The sequence below is a fragment of the Armigeres subalbatus genome, chromosome 3 (assembly GCF_024139115.2).
Source record: "Armigeres subalbatus isolate Guangzhou_Male chromosome 3, GZ_Asu_2, whole genome shotgun sequence".
In the NCBI taxonomy this organism is placed as follows: domain Eukaryota; kingdom Metazoa; phylum Arthropoda; class Insecta; order Diptera; family Culicidae; genus Armigeres; species Armigeres subalbatus.
The window spans coordinates 326,663,479-326,691,471 of NC_085141.1; the positions used below are offsets into that span (position 1 = coordinate 326,663,479).

Consider the following 27,993-nt stretch of genomic DNA (forward strand, 5'->3'; position numbering starts at 1 on the left):
CAGCATGTTTTGGATTAAGCACTCACGAATTTACCACTGCGGAAAAACTAGCTGTCAAGCGAAGTGTCAAACTCATTTTTTGGTTTTTGTCTTTCCCCCGTTTCTTTTCTTTTGTCAAATGAGAAAAATAATCACATTCGTTGTGCTAGTCATTTTGGTATTTAAAATTTTAGTTTGCTAAATATATTGATGGAATAATAAGTCATAAAGTGCAGAATAATTTTCAAAACTATAAATTCAGCTCGGTAAGATGTCAAAATCCAAATCAAAGCAACAATTGAGCAAAACCGTAAGTAATGCAAGCAAGGTTTTCCGGTCGAAGTGGGGAGGCCTCACCTGACCACAATCATTATTAGCCAATCTGCCGCCTGAAGTAATTCTAACCTTTTCTCTAATATCAATATCTTCTTAGGAACAACGCGATGAGTATCGAAATTTTAAAGTAGTGTTCTCTTACTGCATTTTGATAATCCTGTTTCCGGTAGCTACATTCTTCGGCTGCAAGCACCTGCTGTTTGACAGTTTTTTCCAGCTGACGGAAATTAGCAGCAACATTTATTCAGCCGTTGCGGCGGTTATCGCGCTGCATATAGCACTCGGATTGTACATCTATCGGGCATACTTCTATAGCGATTCCGCGGCAAGCCAACCTGCCGGAGGCTATCAAAAAGTTTCCCAGAAACAGGACTAAATAGAAGATCAAACTGTAGCCATCGACATTAGATTCAACCGTAATACATTCCGTTTCTTGTCATCCCCATACTTATTCAATTTCACTAAAATGGACAAACTGGACCTAGTAAAAGGACAGGTCATACTTTTGGAGCTGGAAGATGAATGCGTCATCGGAGAAGTACTGCACATTGGCGGCAAGAAAACGTTTGTCCGCATGAAGAACGTGCGGGACTTCCAGAGCAATGTTCCAATAGCCGGTAACCAGGATTTTTACAGCTCCGAGATTCGCAACATCAAAATTATTCAGGATGTTGAACCTGGTGAATCCGAAAGTCTTGAACCAAGGGCAGAATCGGGCCTTTCTAGCAAAGCGACTGTCGAATCTACCACACGGATCAACCTGGAGGATATCCAGGAGACTTACGACCGAATCGACAATCATGTTTTCATATTTCAAACCGACATTAAGTACCACGACGCCATCAAATACCTTCGGACGCAACGATTGATAGCCCTCGGTATGGAGGAGGTTGGCGCTGGGCGACATTCAACGGCACCGTCCCTATTGTCGATTGCCACCCCGGATCGCATCTATCTGTTCGATGTGATGTGGATGAACGTTCCGAAGGATTTGCGAGCGATATTGGGTGATCCGAAGGTTCGGCGCGTTGCTCACAATGCCAGACTGGTGGAGGACGTACTGAGGCACCGATTTCAGGCGCCACTAGGGAAGTGTTTCGACACGCTGGTAAGTAAAACATATGAGCCTATGAAAACTGACAGCATTTTGTTTTTAAATTTATGTACAAAAGAAAGCAAGGGTAATTACAATTCCTTTCTTTAATTTTTATTTTATTTGTATCTTTGTGTTTTTTTTTTTAATTCACAGATTAAGTTCAACACAGTCTTTCTTTAACAATTTCAATTTCTAAATATGTATAATATCATTTTTTTCGAGCTGTAGAATCGCTGTTCAAACTTTCATAACAATAGTCTCTTGCGAATTAAAGTAGGAAATGTTATAAAACAGATATCGATGTTTTTTACACTAGGTTGCTCACATTTCAACAACAAATGACTATGATGATCAACGCGAGGTTTCCATTCAGGAGTGTCTAGCAAAGTACTTAAATTTACCAAGCAATTTCTTTGACAGTAACGTAAGTAACTCATTTCCATAAGTAGTGTCTAAAAACCCACTTTTGTTTCTAAACACAGATCAGATACAATAGTCGACCACTGAACGAAACGCAGCGCAAGGCTGCAGCCAAGAACGTCGCCTTCCTGTTGGTCCTCCAGGACTACTTACTGCACGAGATCATGCTGGAACCGTTCTATCGCAGTTGTCGCCACTACGGTAGCAGCTTGGCCGGCGATTCGGAGCACCTGGCGAGCGTGATGAAGCTTTCCAAGGGACGCAATGATGATTTGAACGACATCGAACGCTTTCGGTTGAACATACGGGAAAAGAACGATGATAATGATGACGTCAATGATTGATCAAGTGCGGTCTCGTGTTGTGCTCAGATCACGGAATAAATGACATGTATGTTCCAAGCATAAAAATAGCAAAACAACATGCTATATGTCAAAAGTCTGAATGTTTTAGAGCTAGTTTTGTGAAATATGTACCTCACGAAGGCTTAGTCCATACTAATTAGTGTGATTGAAAAAAAAATGATCATTCACTTTCGGTTTGAAAAGTTCTTATTGATTCGGTGCAACAATATCCAAAAAATTGGGGATAAGTCACAGACAACCAGATTAAAACTATTCAATAATTCGTTCAAATATTTGGTTTTCGCCAAAAATTAAAATCAAGCTAATTTAAAGTAATTAACCTTACTCCAAGTAAGGATCGTTTTCAAATAATTTATTACTGTTCACTTTCAAATCATCTCTGCGTTGTCTGTGGTTTGAAGTTGAACCATTTTTTATCAGTTTGTCATTTTATTCGCTATAAAAAATTGTTTGTAAGCTAATGTTCGAAGGAAAAATCATTTGTAATAATCGAAGTTGGGTTTTATTTTCGGATGACAGAACCACGCTTACCAACCAGGTTTTATGTATTCCCAAACGGGTTTATTGATTTTACTGAAACATTTAATTCGTATTGTTAGATTATTCCTATTGTTCACTGTCTACATCTGTTGTGTCGTGTTTCTTACGGTTTCCTTCCAATGTTTGCTGCTGGTTATTCCTACTTTAGAAAAAGCTTCGATTTAGGATTCAGTATACTGCTCTTTAGTTGTAGCTCTATCCCTTTTGCTGGAACGGCACTAACTGAAACAGTGGTTGATAGAAGACAAATACAAGACACAGTGCGCAAAACACCAATCGCCAGATTGGTAATTTGTGAGAAAACGGCTGTTTTCACATTGACATTTGCTTAATTGGCACTGCCCAACATGATATTTCCAAATTAAGCCCATTAAAAGTCTTACTACCTAATCAAAATACGCTCTCGACCTGCCTCATGCCGGTGTGGTGTAATTTGGATCCCCTTTTAATGATAATATTATTAGCAGTAAGAGTAAAACAATTTCTCTAAACAATAAAGGTTATCAAGTGCACACTCGAAAATAGAAAGAAAATAACTGAAACCCTATTTGAAAAGTGCGATCGCAAAAATCTATCCTGTCATTTGATCGTCATCTTTTTTCTCGGTTTTGGCCGCCGAAGTGCCATTTTCTTCCTTGCTGGCTGTTTCAGTACTTTCCGAGGCGGCGGAGGACGATTTGCTGCTCTTCTCGGCATCGGTACCGCTCTTTTTGTGGGCATTTTCCAAAGCCTTCACGAATTGTTCCAGATCACCATTGTTGGCCGCGGTTACGGCTTCTGCATTGAGTTGGAACTGCGATACCACTGGGCCCAGCTGACCGGACTGTAGCGCATTGGAAAACATAGACAGGGCTTGCTGGAATTGGGGTGAAGACAGGGTTTCCTTCAGCTGTTGCTTCTTGTTCTCGTCGCCATCGATATTGGGTAAATGTTCCACCAGAGCGTCGACCTTTTCCTGATCGGTCATAACCGACGACAGGGAATCGGAATTAACGGCTGTGGAGAGGTCGACGTTGCGGCGCTGTCCGGCACCGGCCGCAGCTGGGCTCATTCCAGCGAGATAGTTCTGCAAATCGGACAACAGGACGCGGTTTCCACTGCTGGTGCTGGAGTTGCTGCTTCCGCCGTTGTTGGTGCCATCTCCGGCACCGGATGTGACAGGAGTTGCCGCCGTGGTTCCACTGGACTTGGATGAATCGGAAGCCTGTTTGCGTGGGGCACGAGGAGTCGAAGGCGAGTTGGAGGTGGCTGTCGGTGTTGTGACCGCGGTACCGCTACCTGCGTTGCTCGATGACAGCGTGCTCCGGCTGGAGGGGGTGGTCGCACTGGTCCGGCTGCTAGAATTACTCGAAGAAGAACGACTATATTCAGCTAAGTAGGATGATGAATTTTGATAATTATCGATTTCTATTCAATATGTACACCAAAAAGACACTATTATTTACACGGACACAACATTATTTATATTGAATCAAAAATATCGCTTATTGGTTTTAAATATTGATTTATTTTGAATTTACTTTAAATATTGTTATTCCAACAAGCTTTGGCATGTTATGTTCAACAAAAGAAAATTGTTTCAAAATCTTGTTGAAATAACAGTCCAGGAATAAAATGTTTGATGAATATGGCCGTTCAGAGACAGCCAGGGATTATGTCCAAGGGCTTGGCGATCCCTCTCCAGGCCAACTGCGAGTTGTGATGCCTGCCTAGGATGTGGTGGGGTTCGACAGTGGGCTCTGTTGAACTTCTATAAACGTATCCGTATCTGTATCCGTAAGCAGACTCCGCCAAAGCGACCGTGTGCCGCTCAAGCTCAAGACCTGGTGTTAGATGGGACACTAAACAGACCTGACACGACGGCCCTCCGACGAGATTGGAGGTTTGCGTAGGCCCAATAAGCCGCCTTTAAAAACAACCATTACGAACGACACAGAAGATAATACGACTCGATACAATCGACAACGACCTAGGCGACAAATAAAGGATCACAATTGGAGGCTTGGACAATGGAACTGCAAATCGCTAGGTTTCGCAGATTGCGACAGGATAATGTATGATGAATTACATCCCCGCAACTTGCACGTCGTGGCGCAGCAGGAAATCTGCTGGACAGGACAGAAAATGTGAAAAAGCGGGCATCGAGCGGCTACCTTCTACCAAAGCTGTGGCACCACCAACGAGCTGGGAACGGACTTAATAATGCTGGATCAGATGCGCCAACTCGTGATTGGGTGGCAGCCAATTAACGCAATGATGTGCAAGCTGAGGATAGAGGCCGTTTCTTCAACTATAGGATCATCAACGTGCACTGCCCACGGTTGTATGTCAATGCCCAGAATACCAATCCCCAGAATCAGTTCCCCAGAATGGTATTTCCCAGAACGACCAATTCTCCAGAATGATATTCCCCAGAATGCACCATTTCCCCGAAAAGAAATCCCCAGAATGACCCATTCCCCAGAAAAAAAAACCCGAATGACCCATTCCCCAGAAACCAAAAACCCAGAATGACCCGTTCCCCAGAAAAAGGTATCAGTCTAAGAAACTATGTTACTAGATACTAAAAAAACTAAAAATACTAGATACTATATTTCTATGCAAAAATACTTGTATTGAAGTACGCATTTGACCGGAATAAGGCAAAACGACATATGCTGCCTTATTTTAGAGCACGCATTTGACCGGAATGGAGCCCTTTTGATATGTTTGTTAGGGCTCACATATAATACGAAGGAGCATATAATCCATTATACTCGTTGTTCATATTGGGGGAAGCCCATATGGCATAATACCATTTGGCATAATGCCGTTTGGCATAATGACCATTTGACATAATCGTTGAAAAGAGTATGAAATGCAATGGGTCGTAAGAATATATGATTTCCATTCTCATGGTCTGTTCTCTGTGGAGAATTAAACTTAAAAGTGACAGTTCGAAAATTAAAAAATCACCCCGTTATAAGATTGGCTGGTGCTACCCAGCAATTCCAATAGGACATCGATGGAAAATGATTCGATATCTGTCAAAAGTAATCTTGCTCTGCGAGCAGGGTTATTTGATAATTATTGAAATGTCACTTTTAAGTTTAATTTCAGTTTAATTATCCAATTGAGACAGACCCTTAGAAGTATGTATTTACCTGGAATAAGACAAAAGAGTAGATGACTCCTTCTTTAAAAGTATGCGTTTGCCCGGAAAAAGGCAAACGAGTAGATAACTACTTCTTCAAAAGTATGCATTTGCCCGGAAAAGGTAAAAGAGTAAATCACTCATTTTTTTAAAGTACGCATTTGCCCGGGATAATGCAAAAGAGTAGATGACTCCTTCTTAAAAAGTACACATTTGCCCGGGATAATGCAAAAGAGTAGATGACTTCTTCTTTAAAAGTATGCGTTTGCCCGGAAAAAGGCAAACGAGTAGATAACTACTTCTTCAGAAGTATGCATTTGCCAGGAAAAAAAGGCAGAAGAGTAAATGACTCCTTTAAAAGTACGCATTTGCCCGGGATGAAGCAAACGAGTAGATGACTCCTTCTTTAAAAGTATGCATTTGTCCGGAATAAGGCAAAAGAGTAGATGACTCCTTCTTTAAAAGTACCCATTTGCCCGGGATGAAGCAATTACGAAGTATTTAGTCTAAGCTAGGAAATGGTGCATTCTGGGGATTAGGACATTCTGGGGAATGTCTTTCGGGGGATGGAGGCATTCTGGGAAATGTCTTTCGGGGGATAGGGGCATTCTGGGGATTGGTTTTCTGGGGAGTAGTGCATTCAGGGGAATTAATTTCTAAGGAATCACTTTCTGGGCAATAATGGGTTTCTGGGGTATGACATACAATCCTGCCCGCACGAAGGGAGACCCGACGAGAAGCGTTCTATTCACAGACATACGATGAATACCCACTGCGGGACGTCAAAATCGTCATCAAAGACATGAACACTCAGGTAGGAAGGGTTGTGCCGTGCCAAAACCGCGCCGACTAAAATTAAATCCGCGCCATTTTCCGCGCGACATGAAATCCACATAAACCCTTCCCCCTCCCCCACCAGAGACAAAATTTTTAGAAGAAATTTTTTTTCAAGACCTCTCGATTTTTTTTTCAGAAGCAGTTGGAACAGCAAAAACTATTTCAATAAGCACCGCTTTTTATAACAGATGATAGTTTTAGCATGTTTTGCTCTGTTATTGTCAGTGAATTTTTTGTTGCTCGAGCTTTATAAAATTCGGCACAAGATGCATTGATATACAAAGAATGTTCAGGCCATATTTGATCATAACTGATGATAGATAAACTTGGCAAATAGGTAATAAAAAAAAATACTAAAACGCAATTTCTACTGAAGTAATATTATGCAACTTTGTTGTAATTATTGATCACAAGAACAACTTGTGTAGAGATTAAGGAATTAGACAATGCAACTTCGTTGTTTAAATAAAACTCCTGTTAAACAATTATTTGAATTTGTATCAAGAAACAAACAATACAACATCTAGGCCAGCGGTTCCCAACGTTTTTCTTGGGAGGTACCCCTTCAAACTTTTGCATTAATTGAGGTACCCCCTCTTGAAAGTAGGCTTTCAATACTCTTGAAAAAACATAATTCCAAGCCCTTTGAAGGGAAGCTCCTTTCAGCTTTTGAATCCTTTTAAAATAGGCTTCTGAGCCTTTTGTAGATAGGCTTCCGAGCCTCTTGAAGGCGGTTTTCGAGCCACTTAAAAGGAGGCTTCCTTTGCATCTTGAAAGGACGCTTCCAAGCCTCTTGAAAGAAGAATTCCGAACTTCTTGACGCGAGGCTTCCGAGCCTCTTGAAAGGAGGCTTCCGAGGCTCTTAAAAGGACGCTTACGAGCTTCTTGAAAGGAAGCAACCTAACCACTTGAAAACAGGCTTCCGAACCTCTTGAAAAGAGGCTTCCGAGCCTCTCTAAAGGTTCCTTCCGAGCCTCTTGGAAAAAGGCTTTTGAGCGTCTTGAAAGGAAGCTTCCGAGCCTCTTGAAAGGATCTTGAAAGGAGGCTTTTGAGGCTCTAGAAAAGGAGGCTTTTGAGCCTCTAGAAAAGAAGGCTTTTGAGCTTCTTAAACGAAGGCTTCCGAGCCTCTTGAAAGGAGGCTTCCAAGGCTCTTGTAAGGATGCTTTTGAGTCTCTTGAAAACGACTTTCAAGGAGGTTTCCGAGCCTCATGGAAGGAGCGTGTAACATGGTCACTATTTTGTAAATATTATTTTTAGATTTATTGAGCCGAGCCTTTTGAAAGGAGCCTTCCGAGCTCTTGGAAGGAGACTTTTGAGCTTCTTGAAAGGAGGCTTTTGAACCTAGAAGGGGTTTTTGAGTCTCTTGAAAGGAGTTTTCTGAGCCTCATGAAAATAGGCTTCCAAGCCTCTTGAAAGGATCTTGAAAGGAAGCTTCCGAGCCTCTTCAAAGGATCTTGAAAGGAGACTTTTGAGCCTCTAGAAAAGAAGGCTTTTAAGCTTCTTGAAAGGAGGCTTCTGAGCCTCTTAAAATAAGGCTTCCGAGCCTCTTGAAGGAGGCTTCCGAGCCTCTTGAAAGGAGCCTCCGAGCCTCTTGAAAGGAGGCTTCCAAGCCTCTTGAAAAGAGCCTTCCGAGCCTCTTGGAAAAAGGCTTTTCAGCCTCTTGAAAGGAGGCTTTTGAACCTGGAAGGTGGTTTTTTTTAGCCTCTAGAAAGGATGTTTCTAAGCCTCTTGAAAATAGGCTTCCGAGCCTCTTGGAAGGAGGCTTCCGACCCTCTTGAAAGGAGGCTTATGAGACTGTAGGAAAGAAGGCTTTTAAGCTTCTTGAAGGGGCCTTCCGAGCCTCGTGAAGGCAGGCTTTCGAGCCTCTTGAAAGGAACTTATAAGCCTTTTGAAAGGAGGCTTCCGAGCATCTTGAAAAGAGCCTTCCGAGCCTCTTGGAAAAAGGCTTTTCAGCCTCATGAAAATAGGCTTCCAAGTCTCTTGAAAGGATCTTGAAAGGAGGCTTCCGAGCCTCTTGAAAGGAGGCTTTTGAGCCTCTAGAAAAGAAGGCTTTTAAGCTTCTTGAAAGGAGGCTTCTGAGCCTCTTGAAATAAGGCTTCCGAGCCTCTTGAAAGGAGGCTTCCGAGCCTCTTGAAAGGAGGCTTCCGAGCCTCTTGAAAGGAGGCTTCCGAGCCTCTTGAAAGGAAGCTTCCGAGCCTCTTGAAAGGAGGCTTCCGAGCCTCTTAAAAGGAGGCTTCCGAGTCTCTTGAAAGGAGGCTTCCGAGTCTCTTGAAAGGAGGCTTCCGAGTCTCTAAGAAGGAGAATTGCAAGCCTTTTGAAAGGCTTTCGAGCCTCTTGAAAGGGACTTTTGAGCCTCTTGAAAGGAGGCTTCCGAGCCTCTTGAAAAAGAGCCTTCCGAGCCTCTTGGAAAAAGGCTTTTCAGCTTCTTGAAAAGAGACTTCCAAGTCCCTTGAAAGGAGGCTTCCGAGCCTCTAAGAAGGAGAATTACGAGCCTCTTTAAATGAGGCAACCTAATCACTTGAAAGGAGGCTTCCGAGCCTCATGAAAGGAGGCCTTCGAGCTGCTTGGAAGAAGGCTTCCGAGAAGCGTGGAAGGATGCTTCTAAACCTCTTGCAACGAAGCAAACGAGCTTTAGTAAAAAAAACATCATTTTGTTCATTCGGCGTTTTGTTCGTTTGATCTTTTGTTCCGCAGCCCTTCATACATTGTGCTGGTTGTAGAAGGAAGGATTCAATTGGGATTTATTGATCGCATTGCATATTATGTACAATATAAATTTTTAAAATAAAAAATACACATATTAATGAGTTTTGATTGGTCCGCCATTAGGCATTTTTATCCTAGGTACCCCCTAGGGCCAGCAAAGGTTGAGAACCGCTGATCTAGGCGGTGGTTGATTCCTAGAAGTTATGCCTACCTCCGTTCTGCTCATAATCTCACAGAGAACAGACGTTGAAGCTCCACTCGCCATGTTGTGATAACTTTTTACTGTTCATTTTGAAATTACTTTGGAATGTCGCCGTTATACCAGGAACAAATAACCGGGACATCGGAGTCCCGAAGAAACGATTAAAAATTCATGCAACCCAGATGAGCTGACGAGACCAGCACCGCCAGAGGCGCTAGTGTATTTTACTCATATTATGGTAAATTTATTTGAAAGTGTTTGCTGTGAGTTTTGACAGTTTTGGCTGATTGACGTCTTTGACAAAATCGAATGTACGCGCGCCAAAAAAGTGTTTTTGGTTTTTTCGCTTCTACAGTTTCCTTTTCGTTTTCGGGATTATTGAAATTAAAACTGTTATCTGGTTCTACAATTAATTTATATCCCGTCTAAAGGTAAGTTTAATATTATAATATCTGAATTACAACTATATTTTTTTGTTTCTATTTGCAGCATCCGTAAATTCCTCACCATGTTGATTTGATTGAATCACAAGTTATTGACACCGATAGAGAACTATTTATATACCGTCAAGGGGCGGAAAGGGAAATTGGAGCAGCACAGGATCGGCAGCCGAGGAAAAACGGTGACCGCGAAATAGCCTATCACAAAATGTTGAGAATGAACCTTGTGCCCCCTAGTTGGCAAAAACCTAAGGAACCGGAGCGGGAGCGAAACAAGGCACTTTCCGCTGAAAACTTCTACGTGACCTTCCTGGAACGATCGGCTAATGTAAGCATGTATAAAATACCAATGTTTTATTTTCTAACTGTTTGATATGTTTATTTAATAGCCGAAACAAGCACCAATTACGTCTCAGAAAAATAGCCCGCTTATACTGAACCCCAGGCTGAACTTTTCCATAACCTGCCGGAAATTATTCACTTGCACACCATCCATGAGTATTCGGAGGAATTTGTTACTGGAACGTTACGCTCATATGTAATTCTCCATGCTGGCCACAAAAGAACTGCCGGAGCAGAAAAACATGCGACAGCTAGACCGGGCAAGTTAATTTTTGATTCATTATAATTTTCAGTTTATTTTTCTAATACTTATTTTAGTTAAACTTTCATTCAATTTCAATTTAGTTAATGTAACTTAATAGATCTGATTGACCCTAATTTACTTAATTCAAAAAGTGTTTGATAAAAATGACTTATTCGACTAAATACAACCAATAGGTAACAGTAGTCGAGTAAGTAGGTATATACTTTTCTAATTTTATCGAGAAATTTGTACATTTTTTTTCAAATTTCTACAAGATTCCTTAAAACATTCCTCGCGAACTTCTTGAAGCTGTTCTCTAGAATTAAAAGGAGAGTTTCTTTGGGATTTCCTCCGAGTATTCATAGGAATTTTATCAGTAATTCATCCAAAGATTATTTGAATATTTGATTTATATTCAGCACAATTTTAATTTACATAGATGTAATAGACTTGAATAATTTACTGAATAAATTGTTGACCAAACTGACTCTTTTGACTAATTACAACCAATACCATCAAAGCTGTTTTCCACGAATTCCTCCGGATATACTTTCAAAATCATTTCATGAGATTTCTGCAGAAATATTTTTAAGGGCTCCTTTAGAAATACATTTTAAATTTTTGTGAATTCCTCCGGAATCTCTTCAAGAAAACATCGCGTGATTCCTATGGCAGTTTCTTTTGGTATTCGAGTATTCTTTCAGAATTTATTCCGGAAGTCCTCCGGCAATTCAAGAATCCCTCCAGCAATTCCTTCGAGAATTCCTCCGGCAAGTTCTTTTGGAGTTCCTCCCGCAATTCCTTTGGAAATTCCTTCGTAAATTCCTCTGGCAATTACTTCGTGAATTCCTCAGGCAATTATTGTCGGCGTAGCACCAACTTAGAATTCGGAAGTCGGGACTTCCGAACCGGAACTTCTTCCGAAGTTTTATCTGTCAAAATAATTGATGCGTTGTTTAGCACATCTTTAGGCGAATCCAGCGCACTATTTCCGAAGTTGGGAAAGTTGCCTGTATCTGGAGAAAAATCCAACTTCGGTATAAAACGCGTTCTAATATAATTCCGGATAGACAATACTTCGGGAATTCCTCAGGCAATTATTTCGGGTATTCCTCCGGCAATTCCTTCGGGAGATTTCTCACGAATTCCTCTGGGATTTCTTTTGAGCAATCCTCCGGATATTCTTTCGGGAATTCCTCCAGATATTCCTTTGGGAGCTCATCCGGAAATTCCTTTGGGAACTCTTGAAAATTCCTCCGGCAATTCCTTCCGGAATTCCTCAGGTAATTACTTCAGGATTTCCTCTGGCAATTCCTTCGTGAATTGTTCCGAATATTTCTTCGGAAATTACTCTGGCAATTCTTTCGCCAGTTCTTTCAGCAATTCCTTTGAGAATTCCATTGTAAATTCCTCCAGCATTTTCTTAGAAAATTTATCTGTCAATTTCTTCGAGAATTCTTCCGGCAATTCCTTCGATCACTCCTACGCCAATTTCTTAGAAAATTCCTCCGGAAATTTCTTCGGAAAGTCCTCCGTAAATTCCTCTGGCAATTCCATTGGGAATTCCTCCGGAAATTACTTCGGGAAATCGACAGGAAATTATTTCGGGATTTCTTCCGGCAATTCCTTCAGGGGTTTTCACAGGAGTTCTTCTAATGTTTCCTCTGTAAATTCCTCCGGCAATATTTCTGGAAATTTATTCGGCCATTCCATCGGGAATTTCATTGGCTATACCTTCGGGAATTCCTCCGGCAGTTCCTTCGGAAATTCATCCTGAAATTCCTTTGAGAATTCCTCCGGAAATTCTTTCAGGAATTACTTTACTTACAATTTACTTTACTTACTTTACTTACAATTACAACTACTTCGGGAGCTTTTACAGGAATTTCTCTGAGATTTCCTCCGATAATTCGTCTGGCAATTCCTTCGAGAATTTCTCCGGCAATTCTTTCGGGAGGTCCTCAGGCAATTACTTCCGGAATTCCTCAGGCAATTTCTTCGGGAGTTTTTTCAGGACGGAAATTCCTTTGAGAATTGTCAGTCAATTCCTACGGGAATTTCTCGATCCGAAAATTGCCTAGACCGGCACCGGGAATCGAACCATCGGGAATCGGGAATGAAATTTCTTCAGGAACTCTAATTTCTGGAGGAACTCCTAGACGAATTTCAGAGGAACTCCTCGAGGAAATCCCGGAGAAACTCCTAGAGGTGTTCTTAGTTGGAATTCTTGTAGAAATTTCCGGAAAACTCCAGCAGGGTTTTTTGGAGGAATTCCTGAAGGAATCTCCAGAGGAATTCCTGAAGGAATCTCCAGAGGAATTCCTGAAGGAATCCCCAGAGGAATTCCTGAAGGAATCCCCAGAGTCGAATCGAATTACCGGAGGAATTTCTGGAGGAATTACCAGAGAAATTCCTGGAGGAAATACCAAAGGAATTCCTGGAGGAATTACCGAAGGAATTCCTGGAGGAATTACCGAAGGAATTTCTGGAGTAGTTCATGTAAGAATTTCTGGAGGAGTTCCTGTAGGAGTTCCCGGATGAAATTCTGGAAGAATTCCCATAGAAATTCCCAAAGCAATGTGTGGAGGAATTCCTGCAGGAATCCACAGAGGAATTACCGGAGGAACTCCTGGAGTTACCGGAGGAACTCCAGATATTCCTTTGGGAGCTCATCCGGAAATTCCTTTGGGAACTCTTGAAAATTCCTCCGGCAATTCCTTCCGGAATTCCTCAGGTAATTACTTCAGGATTTCCTCTGGCAATTCCTTCGTGAATTGTTCCGAATATTTCTTCGGAAATTACTCTGGCAATTCTTTCGACAGTTCTTTCAGCAATTCCTTTGAGAATTCCATTGTAAATTCCTCCAGCATTTTCTTAGAAAATTCATCTGTCAATTTCTTCGAGAATTCCTCCGGCAATTCCTTCGATCACTCCTACGCCAATTTCTTAGAAAATTCCTCCGGAAATTTCTTCGGAAAGTCCTCCGTAAATTCCTCTGGCAATTCCATTGGGAATTCCTCCGGAAATTACTTCGGGAAATCGACAGGCAATTATTTCGGGATTTCTTCCGGCAATTCCTTCAGGGGTTTTCACAGGAGTTCTTCTAATGTTTCCTCTGTAAATTAGTCCGGCAATATTTCTGGAAATTTATCCGGCCATTCCATCGGGAATTTCATTGGCTATACCTTCGGGGATTCCTCCGGCAGTTCCTTCGGAAATTCATCCTGAAATTCCTTTGAGAATTCCTCCGGCAATTCTTTCAGGAATTACTTTACTTACAATTACAACTACTTCGGGAGCTTTTACAGGAATTTCTCTGAGATTTCCTCCGATAATTCGTCTGGCAATTCCTTCGAGAATTTCTCCTGAAATTCCTTCGGGAGGTCCTCAGGCAATTACTTCCGGAATTCCTCAGGCAATTTCTTCGGGAGTTTTTTCAGGACGGCAATTCCTTTGAGAATTGTCAGTCAATTCCTTCGGGAATTTCTCGATCCGAAAATTGCCTAGACCGGCACCGGGAATCGAACCATCGGGAATCGGGAATGAAATTTCTTCAGGAACTCTAATTTCTGGAGGAACTCCTAGACGAATTTCAGAGGAACTCCTCGAGGAAATCCCGGAGAAACTCCTAGAGGTGTTCTTAGTTGGAATTCCCGGAGGAATTCCTGTAGAAATTTCCGGAAAACTCCAGCAGGATTTTTGGAGGAATTCCTAGAGGAATCCACAGAGGAATTCCTGAAGGAATCTCCAGAGGAATTCCTGAAGGAATCCCCAGAGGAATTCCTGAAGGAATCCCCAGAGTCGAATCGAATTACCGGAGAAATTTCTGGAGGAATTACCAGAGAAATTCCTGGAGGAAATACCGAAGGAATTCCTGGAGGAATTACCGAAGGAATTCCTGGAGGAATTACCGAAGGAATTCCTGGAGGAATTACCGAAGGAATTTCTGGAGTAGTTCCTGTAAGAATTTCTGGAGGAGTTCCTGTAGGAGTTCCCGGAAGAATTTCTGGAAGAATTCCCATAGAAGTTCCCAAAGCAATTATTGGAGGAATTCCTGAAGGAATCCACAGAGGAATTACCGGAGTGTTACGAATTACTGGAGTGCTCATTAAGTCCTCCGGAAATTCCTTCGGGGAGCCTTCCAAGAAATACTCTGGGAAGCCCGCCTGGAATTGCTCTTGAAGTTTTTTTGGGAATTCCTCCGGAATTTTTTTCAGAAACCCTCTGGGAACTTCGCCGAGAAGTCGGGAATTCCTGTGAGAATTATTCTAACATAAATTCGAAAATTCCTCCGGGAATTTTCCTGGAAACTCCTCGAGGAATTCCTCCTGAAATTTCTTCTTCTTCTTATTGGCATTACATCCCCACATTGGGACAGCCGCCTCGCAGCTTAGTGTTCATTAAGCACTTCCACAGTTATTAACTACGAGGTTTCTAAGCTAGGTTACTATTTTTGCATTCGTATATCATGAGGCTAGCACGATGATACTTTTATGCCCAGGGAAGTCAAGAAAATTTCCAATCCGAAAATTGCCTAGACCGGCACCGGGAATCCAACCATCGGGAATCGGGAATGAAATTTCTCCAGGAACTTTAATTTCCGGAGGAGCTCCTAGACGAATTTCAGAGGAACTCCTCGAGGAAATCCCGGAGAAACTCCTAGAGGTGTTCTTAGTTGGAATTCCCGAATAAATTCTTGTAGAAATTTCCGGAAAACTCCAGCAGGATTTTTTGGAGGAATTCCTAGAGGAATCCACAGAGGAATTCCTGAAGGAATCTCCAGAGGAATTCCTGAAGGAATCCTCAGAGGAATTCCTGAAGAAATCCCCAGAGGAATTCCTGGATGAATTCCCATATAGGAACGCCTGGAGTAATTCCCAGAGGAATTCTTGGAGGAATTCTCGGAATAATTCCTGGAGAAATTCCAGGAGGATTTACCGGAGAAACATCGGAGGTATTCCCGAAGAAATTCAAGGAGGAATCCCCAGAGGCATTCCCGGAGAAATGCCTAGAGGAATTACCGAAGAAATTTCTGGAGGAATTACCGGAGGAATTACTGGATGAATTACCAGAGGAATTTCTGGAGGAATTACCAGAGAAATTCCCGGAGGAAATATCGAAGGAATTCCTGGAGGAATTTCTGGAGTAGTTCCTGTAAGAATTTCTGGAGGAGTTCCTGTAGGAGTTCCCGGATGAATTTCTGGAAGAATTCCCATAGAAATTGCCAAAGAAATTTTTGGAGGAATTCCTGAAGGAATCCACAGAGGAATTACCGGAGGAAACACCGGAGGGATTCCCCGAGGAATCACCGGAGGAATTCTTGGAGGAATTACCGGAGGGGTTCCTGGAGGAATCACCGAAGGGATTCCTGGAGGAATCACCGGTGGGATTCCTGAAGGAATTACCGGAGTAATTCCTGGAGGAATTACCGGAGGAATCCACAGAAGAATTACCGGAGGAATTCCTGGAGAAATCACCGGAGGGATTCCTGGAGGAATTAGCGGAGGAATTCCTGGAGGAATTACCGAAGGAATTCCTGGAGGAATTATCGGAGGAATTCCTGGAGGAATTACCGGAGGAATTACCGAAGGAATTCCTGGAGGAATTACCGAAGGAATTCCTGGAGGAATTACCGAAGGAATTCCTGGAGGAATTACCGAAGGAATTCCTGGAGGAATTACCGAAGGAATTCCTGGAGGAATTACCGAAGGAATTCCTGGAGGAATTACCGAAGGAATGCCTGGAGGAATTACCGAAGGAATTCCTGGAGGAATTACCGAAGGAATTCCTGGATGAATTACCGAAGGAATTCCTGGAGGAATTACCGAAGGAATTCCTGGAGGAATTACCGAAGGAGTTCCTGGATGAATTACCGAAGGAATTCCTGGAGTAATTGCCGAAAGAATTCCCTCCCTTCCTGTAGGAATTTCTGGAGGAGTTCCTGTAGTAGTTCCCGGAGGAATTCCTGGAAGAATTCCCCTAGAAATTCCCATAGCATTTCCAGGTGGAATTTTTGAAGGAATTCCTGAAAGAATCCACAGAGGAATTCCTGGAGTAATTTACAGAGTAATTTGTAGTAATTTCTGAAGGTACGCCAGGAGGAAATCCCAGAGGAACTCCTGGAGGAGTTCTTAGTTGGAATTCCCGGAGGAATTGCTTTAGAAATTTCCGAAGGAATTTTTCAGAAATTTACCGAGGAATTCCTGGAGGAGGAAATTCCCAGAGGAAATCCTGGAGGGATCCCCAGAGGAATTTCTGGATGAATTCCCAGAGAAATTCCAAAAGAAACGCCTGGAGTAATTCCTGGAATATTTCCTAGAGAAATTCTTGGTGGAATTCCCGGAGGAATTTCTTGAGGAATTCCTGGAGGAGTTACCAGAGGAATTCCTGGAGGAGCTCCCAGAGGAATTCCTGGAAGAATTCCGACAGGAATTCCTGGGGGAATTTCTGAAGGGATTCCTGCTGAAATTACTGGAGAAATCCATGGAGTTCCTGGTGGAATCTCCAGAGGAACTCCTGGAGGAATTTCTGGAGGGATTCCAGGAGGAATTTCAGGAAGAATTACTGGAGAAATTTCTGTAGGAGTTCCTGGAGGAATTTCTGGAGGAGTTCTCATAGGAATTCCTGGAAGAATTCCCACAGGAATTGCTTAAGGGATTCCTGCTTAAATTACTGGAGAAATCCATGGAATTTCAGGAGGAATTAACAGAGGATTTCCTGGAGACATTTTCAGAGGAATTCCGATTTTTTTCCGAATTCCGATCCGAATTTTCCAATGGAATTTTGAGGGAGTTCCCAGAGGAGCTCCTGGCGGAATTCCAGGAGGAATTCCCGGAAGAATTCCTGGAAGAACTCCGGGAGCAATTCCTAAAAGAATTCCCGGGTGAACTCCTGGAGGAATTCCAGGATGAATTCCTATACGAGTTTCTGGAGAAATCCCTGGACGAATTCCGCTTGCGATGGGATTTAGAAACGTTTAAAGCTCGTGAAGAAGTACAAAATAGAGGTCATTCCAAAAGAAATGTTACAAACGTTCCTTATAAGCAATACTTCCTATGAAATTCAACTGGGAAAAGAAATAATTTAAACTAAATTTTTAAACATTTTTTAAAAGTGTATTCGAACTTATTGAACACCCTGTATATCCTTAGATTTTCTGAAGGATTCCGCAGATCCACAGCAGGTATATCTAGATTTCCCCATAACAAGTGAAAATCTCCAGAATGCTCAATATTTATATTTCATATCAAATTTTAATTTTCCCAGCAACCGTGGAAAAATAATTCTCTACTGGTCCATGGATGTGCTGCGTCATCTTCTTCTCGTCTCGGTCTTGATCGAAAACCTTGGATTTCCTCCTGAATCAGCAGTAAACCTGCGCCAAACTGCGGAAATTGTTTCCGAGTACATAGCAGCCGACTGCTGAACTGGTTTGTATCATTCATACAAGCTTTGTCCTTTGCAAATTTCAATTTTGTTTTTTTTTACAGCACCTTCGTCATGGAATGTTTTGGGCACTTTTAAGTTTTCCGTTTGCTGTTCCCCAGGAGATCCATACGTCGAGCACCTATGCCAATCTTTACTGCGGCAAATGCCTCCGGGTACATAGCAGCCGACTGCTAAGCTAGTTAGTATGCTCTATAACCTTCGTCCTTCGCAATTTTCAATATAGTTTACTCTCTTTACAGTGCCTTCATCGCGGATTCTTGGAAAAAACGTTCTATTCCTGCTATTTTGGGAAGTATCAAGTTTTCCGCTTGCTGTTTCCGGTAGATCCATACAACGTGCACCGACAAGCACTACCACCACTCGGATAACTTCGCCATTATTTATAAAAATCTTTAATTTAAGTATTGAAATGGAATAAAAATAAACATCGATGGAAAAAATAAACTGTAAACAACTCTATGAGGGCTGGCTGGGAACTGCCCAAATGGTTCTCTACCCTACTTTGGACTCCGCAAGACACTCCGATCGAATAGAGTTCGCCGCCGTACCAAACTGACACTCTACAAAACGCTCATTAGACCGATAGTCCTCTACTGACACGAGACCTGGACGATGCTCGTGGAGGACCAATGCGCAGTTGGAGTTTTCGAAAGAAAAGTGCTGCGTACCATCTATGGTGGGGTGCAGAGGGCGGACGGTACGTGGAGGAGGCGAATGAACCACGAGTTGCATCAGCTGCTGGGAGAACCATCCATCGTTCACACCGCGAAAATCGGACGACTGCGGTGGGCCGGGCACGTAGCCAGAATGTCGGACAGTAACCCGGTGAAAATGGTTCTCGACAATGATCCGACGGGCACAAGTAGGTGAGGTGCGCAGCGGGCAAGGTGGACCGATCAGGTGGAATATGACTTGCGTACCCTTCGTAGACTGCGTAGTTTGCGACGTGTAGCCATGGACCGAGCCGAATGGAGAAGACTCTCATTGTACTTCCAGTTGAAAACCGAAGTGAGCTCTCGCGACAATCGAGTTTTCTCCCGTTTCCTTTTGTCGCAACTACGTGGCGACTAGTGCGCATCATGGCGCACGGCGCGATGGCATAGATACGTACTACTCGCGATGCAGTTGCGACATCAGGAAATAAGGAAAAACTCAATCGTCGCGAGAGCTCCGACGGGTTTATATGATGTTTTCTCATGCAAAAATCACAAATAAGGTTGACCAAATTGTTAAAAACTAAAATTAAGAACCGTATGGAAATTTCACATGGGTAGTTCACAACGCGCATTTTCGCCTACTATGCAGGACAACGTCTGCCGGGTCGACTAGTATAATATAAAAATATAATGAATAGCGGATTGGTAAAGGTATTGTTTTATTGCTTGGTTAGTTGATTGATAGTTTGCATAAATGGTTTATTGATTGCTTTATTGGTTGTTTGATTGGTTGGTCGGCTGGCTAGTTAATTGGTTGGTTTTTTGGTTGCTTGAATGGTTGATTAGTTGGTTGGTTGATTGATAGATTAGTTAATTTGTTAGTTGGTTAAATGGTTAATTGCTTGATTGGTTGGCTAGCTTACTTGAATGGTTGGTTGGCTGATTGGTTAGTTGCTTGATTGGTTAGTGGTTGCTTGATTGATTGGAAGTGGGTTAAAATGATTGTTTAGTTAGTTACTTGATTCGTTTGTTGTTTGCTTGATGGCTGGTTGATTAGTTGCTTGATTGGATAATTGGTATCTTGATTTGATAGTTGGTTGCTTGATAGATGAAGTGTCGACTATAGGGAAGCAATTTCCTAGTATGGACCCACAGGAGGTATACTATAGGGCGAATTCAGCCTGACTTTAAAATGTTAATTTCAATGAATAACGTCGTGTATTTGAGTGTTTTTTGTATGTATCGTGAAAATTTCTACTCCTTATGACAGGAAGAACAAAATTCAGCTACTAGGGGGTCCACTATTGGGCATTATACCCTAGTATTCAAAACTTGTTCGCCGCTATAACGTAATCTTTTGAGGGATGAAGGATTAATTGAGGTCGAGAAGAAGGGTAAGTACGAAGCGGTGCGAATCCCAATGCAACTTCAATTTGGAATATTTTCCGAAGGACAAAGGTTTTAATAAGCACTATAGACATTTGTTCTTGCATAACGGGGGTCTCCAATTAGTCTTGCGAACAAAGGCATAGGATTGCCTTTCGGGTGGGAAACATTCTCAGCTCCCTGCGCATAGTGTATCCATTGTACTTGCCACACAAGATACATACTTATGCAATGGCGGTCATAGAAAAGCTTTCAATTAATAACTGAGGGAATGCTAATAGAATACTAAGTTGGAAAGCTGTCCAAGTTCCAGTGGGAATCAAGAGCCACAGAAGACGAAGAAATAACGTTTTATGGGGTAGGTGGGGGTCTGCCAGAACGTTATGGCTAATATATATTTTAGAAACCTTTTATACAAGTGGGAGGGTATAGGGATTGAAAATGGTTAATTTTAGCGTTATGTAATTTGTAAATGAACGCTTAGCACATTTTTTCAGTACCGTAATGTATGTAAAAAAGTTCATTTCTTCGAATGAGTAATTATAATTGTTTTTAATTTCGAAAACTGATACTCTTTGTTTCAAATTCAACTACATCATTGGTCACTTGTCATAAGACGAGTTTGTACAGTCCCATTGAATTCCACCACCTAATTGTATCTTGACAGATACGTATTTCGACCTCAACAGTAAGGCCGTCTTCAGTTTCTCGTACTTGACTCGACTCAAGTGACACTGAAGACACTGTAGCCATGGACCGAGCCGAATGGAGAAAACTCTTGAGTACTGCATAGACCACTTGACACATCGGCCTTAGTATGAATGAATAACGAGCACATTTTAGCATAGGATTGTGTATATAGATACAGGGGTATACTGCCGTGAATCGCATATTTGTCCCATATGAATAGGAAACCCTGCAAAGATGGGACAGATATGCGATTCACTGCAGTACATGTACTCTATAATGAAATTGACCAGAGATTAGAAAAGCATTTTCCTCTAATAATGAAATAAATACTTCCTTACACTCTTACAGTGATTCATATTCCACGGGAAATTCAATAAAATATAGAACTTTAGTTCATAAAAGGGCTAGAATAAATAACTACTTAATCAATGATCCGAAACAGATTAAACTCTGACCGGACTGTTCCGGCACCCGTCTAACCTGATCCTGTATCCGGGCTAACTGACCTTGCAGAACCGTCGCCACCACGGCACTAAATTCCACTTCCGGCTCGGAAGCCGAGTCGGTCGAAATCGAAGCAGTGGCCGCCGGTCCGGACTCTGATCGATCAAAACCCGTTCCACTTGTGGTTCGAATCGGACGTGTACAAGCTCTGTTGGCAGCTTCATCCGCGGAACAGTCTTCGCTGCCGACTCATGTATCCGCTGGCGCTGGTCCAATTTCTGCTGGGTGGACAACACCCGGTCACAGAACCCCACGTTGAAGACGTATTTTCGGACTCCGTGTTTAGATTTGACATGGGACATCAGATTACGGTCGTAGTCGTAAATTTGGCACATCCCTCATACGGCACTAGAACACTTCCTGCTCTTTGCCACCTTCGTGACGCTTCTGATGCACCTGGATGTGAGCTTTAGGGTTCTTTTCGATCACAAATGTCGCACTGATACAAAGTCATGCGCTGCAGCTTCCGGTGAGCAATGCATCCAACGCGTGAACTCCGACGTACACTTCTGAATGGCTTGGTTTGTCTGATAATCAGGTTCACAGTGTTCACATCGTGCGGATACTGCCCAGTATGGTGGAACCGGTGGAACAGATGTTGCTGCTCGCCGCATTCGTCGCAGATCCATGATTTGCCGAGAACGTCCTTCAGGTCTTGGTGCCGTCGCATAGCGCTCGCTCGGTGGCGAAGGTTTTGGTTCAAGAAAGACGTTTGCATCGAATCTGGTTGGATGTGGATTCTTTGGTGTTCCGGATGTGGTGATTCAAATGGCTCCGATTGGTGTACTCCTTGGCGCAATTTGGTTCCGGAATCCGGACAGCGAACTCTTCACTCAAAAACTCGAAATTATAACAAACATAACAAAGGTAATGTAATGACAGATTGGAAAAAAAACATTTAAAAAAAAAACATCCATGCTGTGAGTTATGTGTGCACGGAAAAGAATCATGCGGGAAACTGATAGCTGACAGCGTCTGCTTAGTGTCTTTTCAGTTGTATACCTAGGACTCCTACACACCGAATGAGATTTAAGCGCAACACAAGAAAATTCCGAGTGCCAGATCCCGGTATTAGTCCCTGGTTATCCCGTGCATAATCAGCGCTAGCGTCATAAAAAATGCCACTTTGCGCTAGTGTCGTTATGCATGCAAGAGCATACCAGCGCCATCGTGTTGTCAAATTGAGATTGTGAGTTGCAATGTCGACGTCGATGGCGTTGAGGTTCGGTGTGTTTGTTTACACATGTTTTGCAAGAAATTTTGTTCGAGCCTCCATGTCTGTTCTCTGTGATAATCTTTAGTATTGTGGGTCGTCAGCACTTACGTGGGGACATACGTGGATTGAAATAACCTTTGAAAGAAATTAAGTGCCCGGAACAGGTATTCGCCGGGTGACGCCAAACGAATCAACGAAATATACATTTTTGATTGAATCGTTTTATTTTAATCCACGAAGTTGGCTTTTGAAGCCTTGCTTAATGTAATATCCTTACCTTATAATAATGTCAAGCCTTTCTTTGTAATTTCACAAGAGAGGGTGTAACTCTGCGTTGTAGTTTTTTTGATACAGCTAGGTTTGAGTTTTAGATCAAATATAGGGCACGGCAAATGCTGGGTAAAGCGTAACATTGGTACTTCGCCTCTTACTCAGCAACTCCTATCCCTACCTCAGCGTGGTGCTGGCCGGGATACGAGCAACCTTAGGGAAGATCGGGTAACCAACCCCGGTGAGGGTTTTTAGGGAGTTTGGTGTCAGGCCCGGCAAGCCAGCCTTTAAAAAAACATACGCAACAAACAACCGGACCGGTACCATCGGCGAAGACCACTGCGACGAAAAGGGACTAGCGATTGGAACGTTTAGAGGTAATCATACCATCTACCAGAGCTGCGGCAACACACACGAGCAGGGAACAGCTTTCATAGTGATGGGCGATATGCAAAGGCGCGTGATCGGATGGTGGCCGAACAATGAAAGAATGTGCAGGTTGAGGATCAAAGGCCGATTCTGCAACTTCAGCATAATCAACGTCCATAGCCCACACTCCGGAAGCACTGATGATGATAAGGACGCATTCTACGCGCAGCTGGAACGTTCAGTTCAGTGCTCACCGGCTGACGAACGAAAATGGTTTACGACTAATTGATTTCGCCGCCTTCAATGATATGGCTATTCGCAGCACCTACTCCCAACACAGCTTCCGGTATCGGTACACCTGGAGATCACCACTGCAGACAGAATCACAAATCGACCACGTTCTGATTGAAGGACGGCACTTCTCCGACATTATCGACGTCAGGACATATCGTGGCGCTAACATCGACTCTGGACACTATCTGGTGATGGTTAAACTGCGCCCAAAACTATCCGTCATCAACAGCGTCGGTACCGACGACCACCACGGTACGACGACGCAGCGGAGAACAACGTCGGGTATGTGGGACGAATTTGACGGAACGATTGGTTCGACGAAGAGTGCAGACAGATTCTGGAGGAGAAGGACGCAGCGCGAGCGGTCGCGCTGCAGCTTTTTCAGGAGAAATACGCCGCCTGGAAGAAGCGGAGCGCGAGGAGATGGAACTGCTGTGCCGTTCTCAAGAAACAAGCAAGTTCTATCAGAAGCCCAACGCATCCCGCAAAGGCTTCGTGCCGCGAGCTGAAATGTGCAGGGATAAGGATGGGAGCATCTTGACGAACGAACGTGTGGTGATCGAAAGGTGGAAGCAGCACTACGAGGAACATTTGAATGGTGCTGAGAGTACAGGCAGTGAAAGTCAAGGCAGCGGAGGAGATGACTACGTCAGTTCAGCGGACGATGGAAGCCAACCAGCTCCTACCTTGAGGGAAGTTAAAGATGCCATTCAACAGCTAAAGACCAATAAAGCAGCTGGTAAGGATGGTATCGGAGCTGAGCTCATCAAGATGGGCCCGGAAAAGCTAGCCTCTTGCCTGCACAAACTGATAGTCAGAATCTGGGAAACTGAACAGCTACCGGAGGAGTAGAAAGAAGGGACTATATGCCCCATCTACAAGAAAGGCGACAAACTGGAGTGTGAGAACTTTCGAGCGATCACCATCCTTAATGCCCCCCACAAAGTGATATCCCAGATCATCTTCAGACGTCTGTCACCATTAGTGAATGAGTTCGTGGGAAGTTATCAAGCCGGCTTCGTTAACGGCCGCTCTACAACGGACCAGATCTTTACTGTACGGCAAATCCTTCAAAAATGCCGTGAATACCAGGTCCCAACGCACCATCTGTTCGTTGATTTCAAGGCGGCATACGACAGTATAGATCGCATAGAGCTATGGAAAATTATGGACGATAACAGCTTTCCTGGGAAGCTTACCAGACTGATCAAAGCAACGGTGGATGGTGTGCAAAACTGTGTGAAGATATCGGGTGAACACTCCAGTTCGTTCGATTCGCGCCGGGGACTAAGACAAGGTGATGGACCTTTGTGCCTGTTGTTCAACATTGCACTAGAAAGTGCCATGCGGAGAGCCGGGTGTAACAGCCGGGGTACGATTTTCAACAGATCCAGTCAATATATTTGTTTCGCGGATGACATGGACATTGTCGGTCGAACATTTGCAAAGGTGGCAGAGCTGTACACCCGCCTGAAACGCGAAGCAACAAAAGTTGGACTGGTGGTGAATGCTTCAAAGACAAAGTACATGCTTGTGGGCGGAACCGAGCGCGACAGGGCCCGCCTGGAAAGCAGTGTTACGATAGACGGGGATACCTTCGAGGTGATCGAGGAATTCGTCTACCTTGGATCCTTGCAAACGGCTGATGTTAGTCGTGAAATACGGAAGCGCATCATCTGTGGAAGTCGGGCCTACTACGGGCTCCAGAAGAAACTGCGGTCAAAAAAGATTCGCCACCGCACCAAATTTGTCATGTACAAGACGCTAACAAGACCGGTTGTCCTCTACGGACATGAAACATGGACAATGCTCGAGGAGGACTTGCAAGCACTCGGAGTATTCGAGAGACGGGGGCCTAGGAACATCTTTGGTGGTGTGTGGCGTCGAAGAATGAACCACGAGCTCACCCAGCTCTACGGCGAACCCAGTATCCAGAAGATAGCTAAAGCCGGAAGGGTACGATGGGCAGGGCATGTTGCAAGAATGCCGGACAGCAACCCTTCAAAGTTGGTGTTCGCTTCCGATACGACAAGTACGAGACGTCTTGGAGCGCAGCAAGCGAGGTGGGCAGACCAGGTGCAAAACGACTTGGCGAGCGTGGGGCGCATTCGAGGATGGAGGGATGGAGAGATGTGTATTGTGGCGTCAATTTGTTGATTCAGTGTTATCTGTTTAGATGTAAACTAAATAAATGAAAAATGAATCCATAGCTCTGAATAATACCAATCAAATTATGCAATTAAAAATATATTGATTGCTTTGTAAATTCTCATGAGAATTCCCTAGGAAATTCTTCAGAAAGGTATTAAAAAATAGAAAATTACTTAGGATTATTCAAAGTAAAATTTCTAAAGGAACTCGTGAGGGACTTAGTAAGGATTCCCAATTGATTTTCTGTAGAAAAGTTCTGGAGGAATCCCAGAAAAAAAAAATCAAAACAATTCCTAAAGTTTCTCTAAATAAATTGCCGAGTTATAATCCAAAGGAACTCCTACGAAATTTTGAATAAGTATCTGAAGAAAAGTACAAAGTAGTTTACAAAGGATTTTCTCAAAGGAATTTTTGATTGCAATTCTTAGAATTTCTTTTTTGAAGGAATTTGTGAATGGAAACCAACTAGCCCCACCTTGAAGAAAGTCAATGATGTAATCCAACAGCGCAAGAACAATAAGAAAGTGTCGGAGCTGAACTCATCAAGATGGGCCAGAAAAAGCTGGTCACTTGTCTGCATAGATTAATACTCAATACGATCCCAAATGTCGTCTACAAAGTGATATCCTAGATCATCTGTAGTCTTTTTTTTTCTGGGGAACGGTACATTCTGAAACATAGTTTCTTCTTTCTTGGGAATTGGTATATTCTATGGAATATTTTTCTTTTAAATAATACATTCTGGTGTATGGTTCTCTGGGAACCTATATGACAAATTCAAGTTTTTCATGAAACGACATACTAAACATGTCAATCAGGAGTGACTTACTGGATTACAATATAATCCAGGTATTCCCATAACCCGATCCTCTCCATTAACGTCCCAGAACTTACCTCATCGATCCGAGTAGACTACTTAGACCTCCCATCTGGCCAACGCCACCGAATAATTGCATCAATTGTTGCTGGGACATATTCTGCATTATATACTGCAGGTCGCCATTATCGCTGCCATTGCCACCCCGTCCGGATCCTCCTCCCAGACTATTGGACGACGGAGGATTGTTGATCACCTCATTGATCCGACGGCACCATTCGTCATCCTTGTCGGTCTTTGGTTCCTGCATCCAGAAAAACAGCCGACGGCTCGAGCTCTGGAACTTCAACAGGAATACACGCCCGTTCTTTACGTTGTCGATCTTCTTAAACTCGCAATCGTCCGGAAAGACGATCAGATCATCCTCCACGTTTCCGGTGGTGCGATCCTTCCAGCAGAAATGAATCAATCCGTCGTCGGCCTGGTAAACGTAAACCATGCCCTTGCGATTGTCCGGATGGACCATCTTGTTGACCAAATTCATCCTTCCGGCGCGGAACTCCACCAGGTGGCGATTTCCGCCGGAGCTGCCCCCGAGGGCACTGCTGCTACCGAAAATTGGCCCGCTCATGCCTGGAAATATTTTAGCTTTTATATAATTTTTCGGATTCTAGTGTTTCCGTGAAAAGAAAATGGAAACAATTAAAGTAAAATTGGAATAAAATCAGTTCTGAGTAAGAAGAAATTAAATATTCAAAAATAAAAATAAAAAAAAATTAACGAATCAAAATACATTCTATTCACAAAAAAATGTTATTATACTAAAAAGAAATAATAATATTGTTTAGGTCAAGGAATCATAATGAAAAATAAGCAATGACAAAAACGCAGCTATCAAACAAAAGAAAATTAAAATGACAAGGCAGATAAATGAGATAAATATAAAATAAAGAAAAAAAGAAATATAAACAATTTATGTGTAAAAAGTTTCAATTTTAGGATTTATAAAAAACAGTAAATTATTTACTGTAGTAAAATATTAAATATCTGGTTGTATTCTCGAATAGGAGGGTTAAATATAGTCATTGTTCATGGTTGCGCGATAGGCCTTCATGGAAGTGTAATGTCGAATTGCTACTGCGGAAAAAATAATAAAGTTGCAGAATTTTGTGATATAAATGATGAATAATTTATCGCAAAATGCAGACCAACTAAATCCAGCTCATCAGTAAAACACACAAACCCACAGCTCATCTTTATTTTCTGTGGATTTTCCCATCATCCTTGACGAAGGCGCAGACGGATGAGAATGGCTTACCTTCACTTCGTTCCGTTCGGTTTCAGGATCTTCCTTTTCTACGAGTCGTTAAATCGCAATTCAGCAAACGAAGGGCACAATGAAACTGCGAACACGGTACGGCAATTTTCGCCTATATAATGGTCGCTCAACCAAAAAAATAATACGGAAAATCTGTCCGCAATGTCTTCTCTCGGATTCTCGACGATGATGCACTTTCCACAACCTTTTCGAAACTTCAAAAAGTCATCGCG

The 27,993-nt window shown here is 42.8% G+C and overlaps 3 protein-coding genes and 1 long non-coding RNA gene across 6 annotated transcripts; 3 read left to right on the forward strand and 1 right to left on the reverse strand.

The window, feature by feature from the left end:
* The first annotated feature begins 89 nt into the window (after window positions 1-89).
* Window positions 90-805, forward strand: LOC134225555 (vacuolar ATPase assembly integral membrane protein VMA21 homolog). The gene is made up of 2 exons (XM_062705737.1): window positions 90-289; window positions 413-805. The coding sequence occupies exons 1-2, from the start codon at window positions 251-253 to the stop codon at window positions 689-691; spliced, it is 318 nt and encodes a 105-aa protein (XP_062561721.1). The 5' UTR covers window positions 90-250; the 3' UTR covers window positions 692-805.
* Window positions 782-2,690, forward strand: LOC134225554 (uncharacterized). The gene is made up of 3 exons (XM_062705736.1): window positions 782-1,423; window positions 1,728-1,835; window positions 1,894-2,690. The coding sequence occupies exons 1-3, from the start codon at window positions 782-784 to the stop codon at window positions 2,173-2,175; spliced, it is 1,032 nt and encodes a 343-aa protein (XP_062561720.1). The 3' UTR covers window positions 2,176-2,690.
* Window positions 2,691-2,731: 41 nt separating this feature from the next.
* Window positions 2,732-27,991, reverse strand: LOC134225550 (proteasomal ubiquitin receptor ADRM1 homolog). 3 transcript variants are annotated; one of them, XM_062705732.1, is made up of 3 exons: window positions 27,761-27,991; window positions 26,520-27,075; window positions 2,732-4,073 (listed from the first exon to the last, which is right to left on the reverse strand). In XM_062705732.1, the coding sequence occupies exons 2-3, from the start codon at window positions 27,071-27,073 to the stop codon at window positions 3,308-3,310; spliced, it is 1,320 nt and encodes a 439-aa protein (XP_062561716.1). In that variant the 5' UTR covers window positions 27,074-27,075; window positions 27,761-27,991; the 3' UTR covers window positions 2,732-3,307. The 3 variants fall into 3 exon arrangements, with proteins under 3 accessions (XP_062561716.1, XP_062561715.1, XP_062561714.1); XM_062705731.1 differs by having other exon boundaries at window positions 2,732-4,082; XM_062705730.1 differs by having other exon boundaries at window positions 2,732-4,097.
* Window positions 4,104-18,925, forward strand: LOC134225556 (uncharacterized). The gene is made up of 5 exons (XR_009983270.1): window positions 4,104-10,045; window positions 10,104-10,382; window positions 17,907-18,070; window positions 18,131-18,267; window positions 18,329-18,925. It is a non-coding gene; the product is annotated as an uncharacterized LOC134225556 (long non-coding RNA).
* Window positions 27,992-27,993: the final 2 nt, after the last annotated feature.

Coding starts and splice junctions, on each gene's coding strand:
- LOC134225555 (XM_062705737.1), top strand. CDS start 251: ATGTCAAAATCCAAATCAAAGCAACAATTGAGCAAAACC. Junction 290..412: donor AGCAACAATTGAGCAAAACC/GTAAGTAATGCA, acceptor ATATCTTCTTAG/GAACAACGCGATGAGTATCG.
- LOC134225554 (XM_062705736.1), top strand. CDS start 782: ATGGACAAACTGGACCTAGTAAAAGGACAGGTCATACTTTTGGAGCTG. Junction 1,424..1,727: donor GGAAGTGTTTCGACACGCTG/GTAAGTAAAACA, acceptor TTTTTACACTAG/GTTGCTCACATTTCAACAAC. Junction 1,836..1,893: donor GCAATTTCTTTGACAGTAAC/GTAAGTAACTCA, acceptor TTCTAAACACAG/ATCAGATACAATAGTCGACC.
- LOC134225550 (XM_062705730.1), bottom strand. CDS start 27,073: ATGAGCGGGCCAATTTTCGGTAGCAGCAGTGCCCTCGGGGGCAGCTCC. Junction 4,098..26,519: donor AGTCTACTCGGATCGATGAG/GTAAGTTCTGGG, acceptor AGCTGAATATAG/TCGTTCTTCTTCGAGTAATT.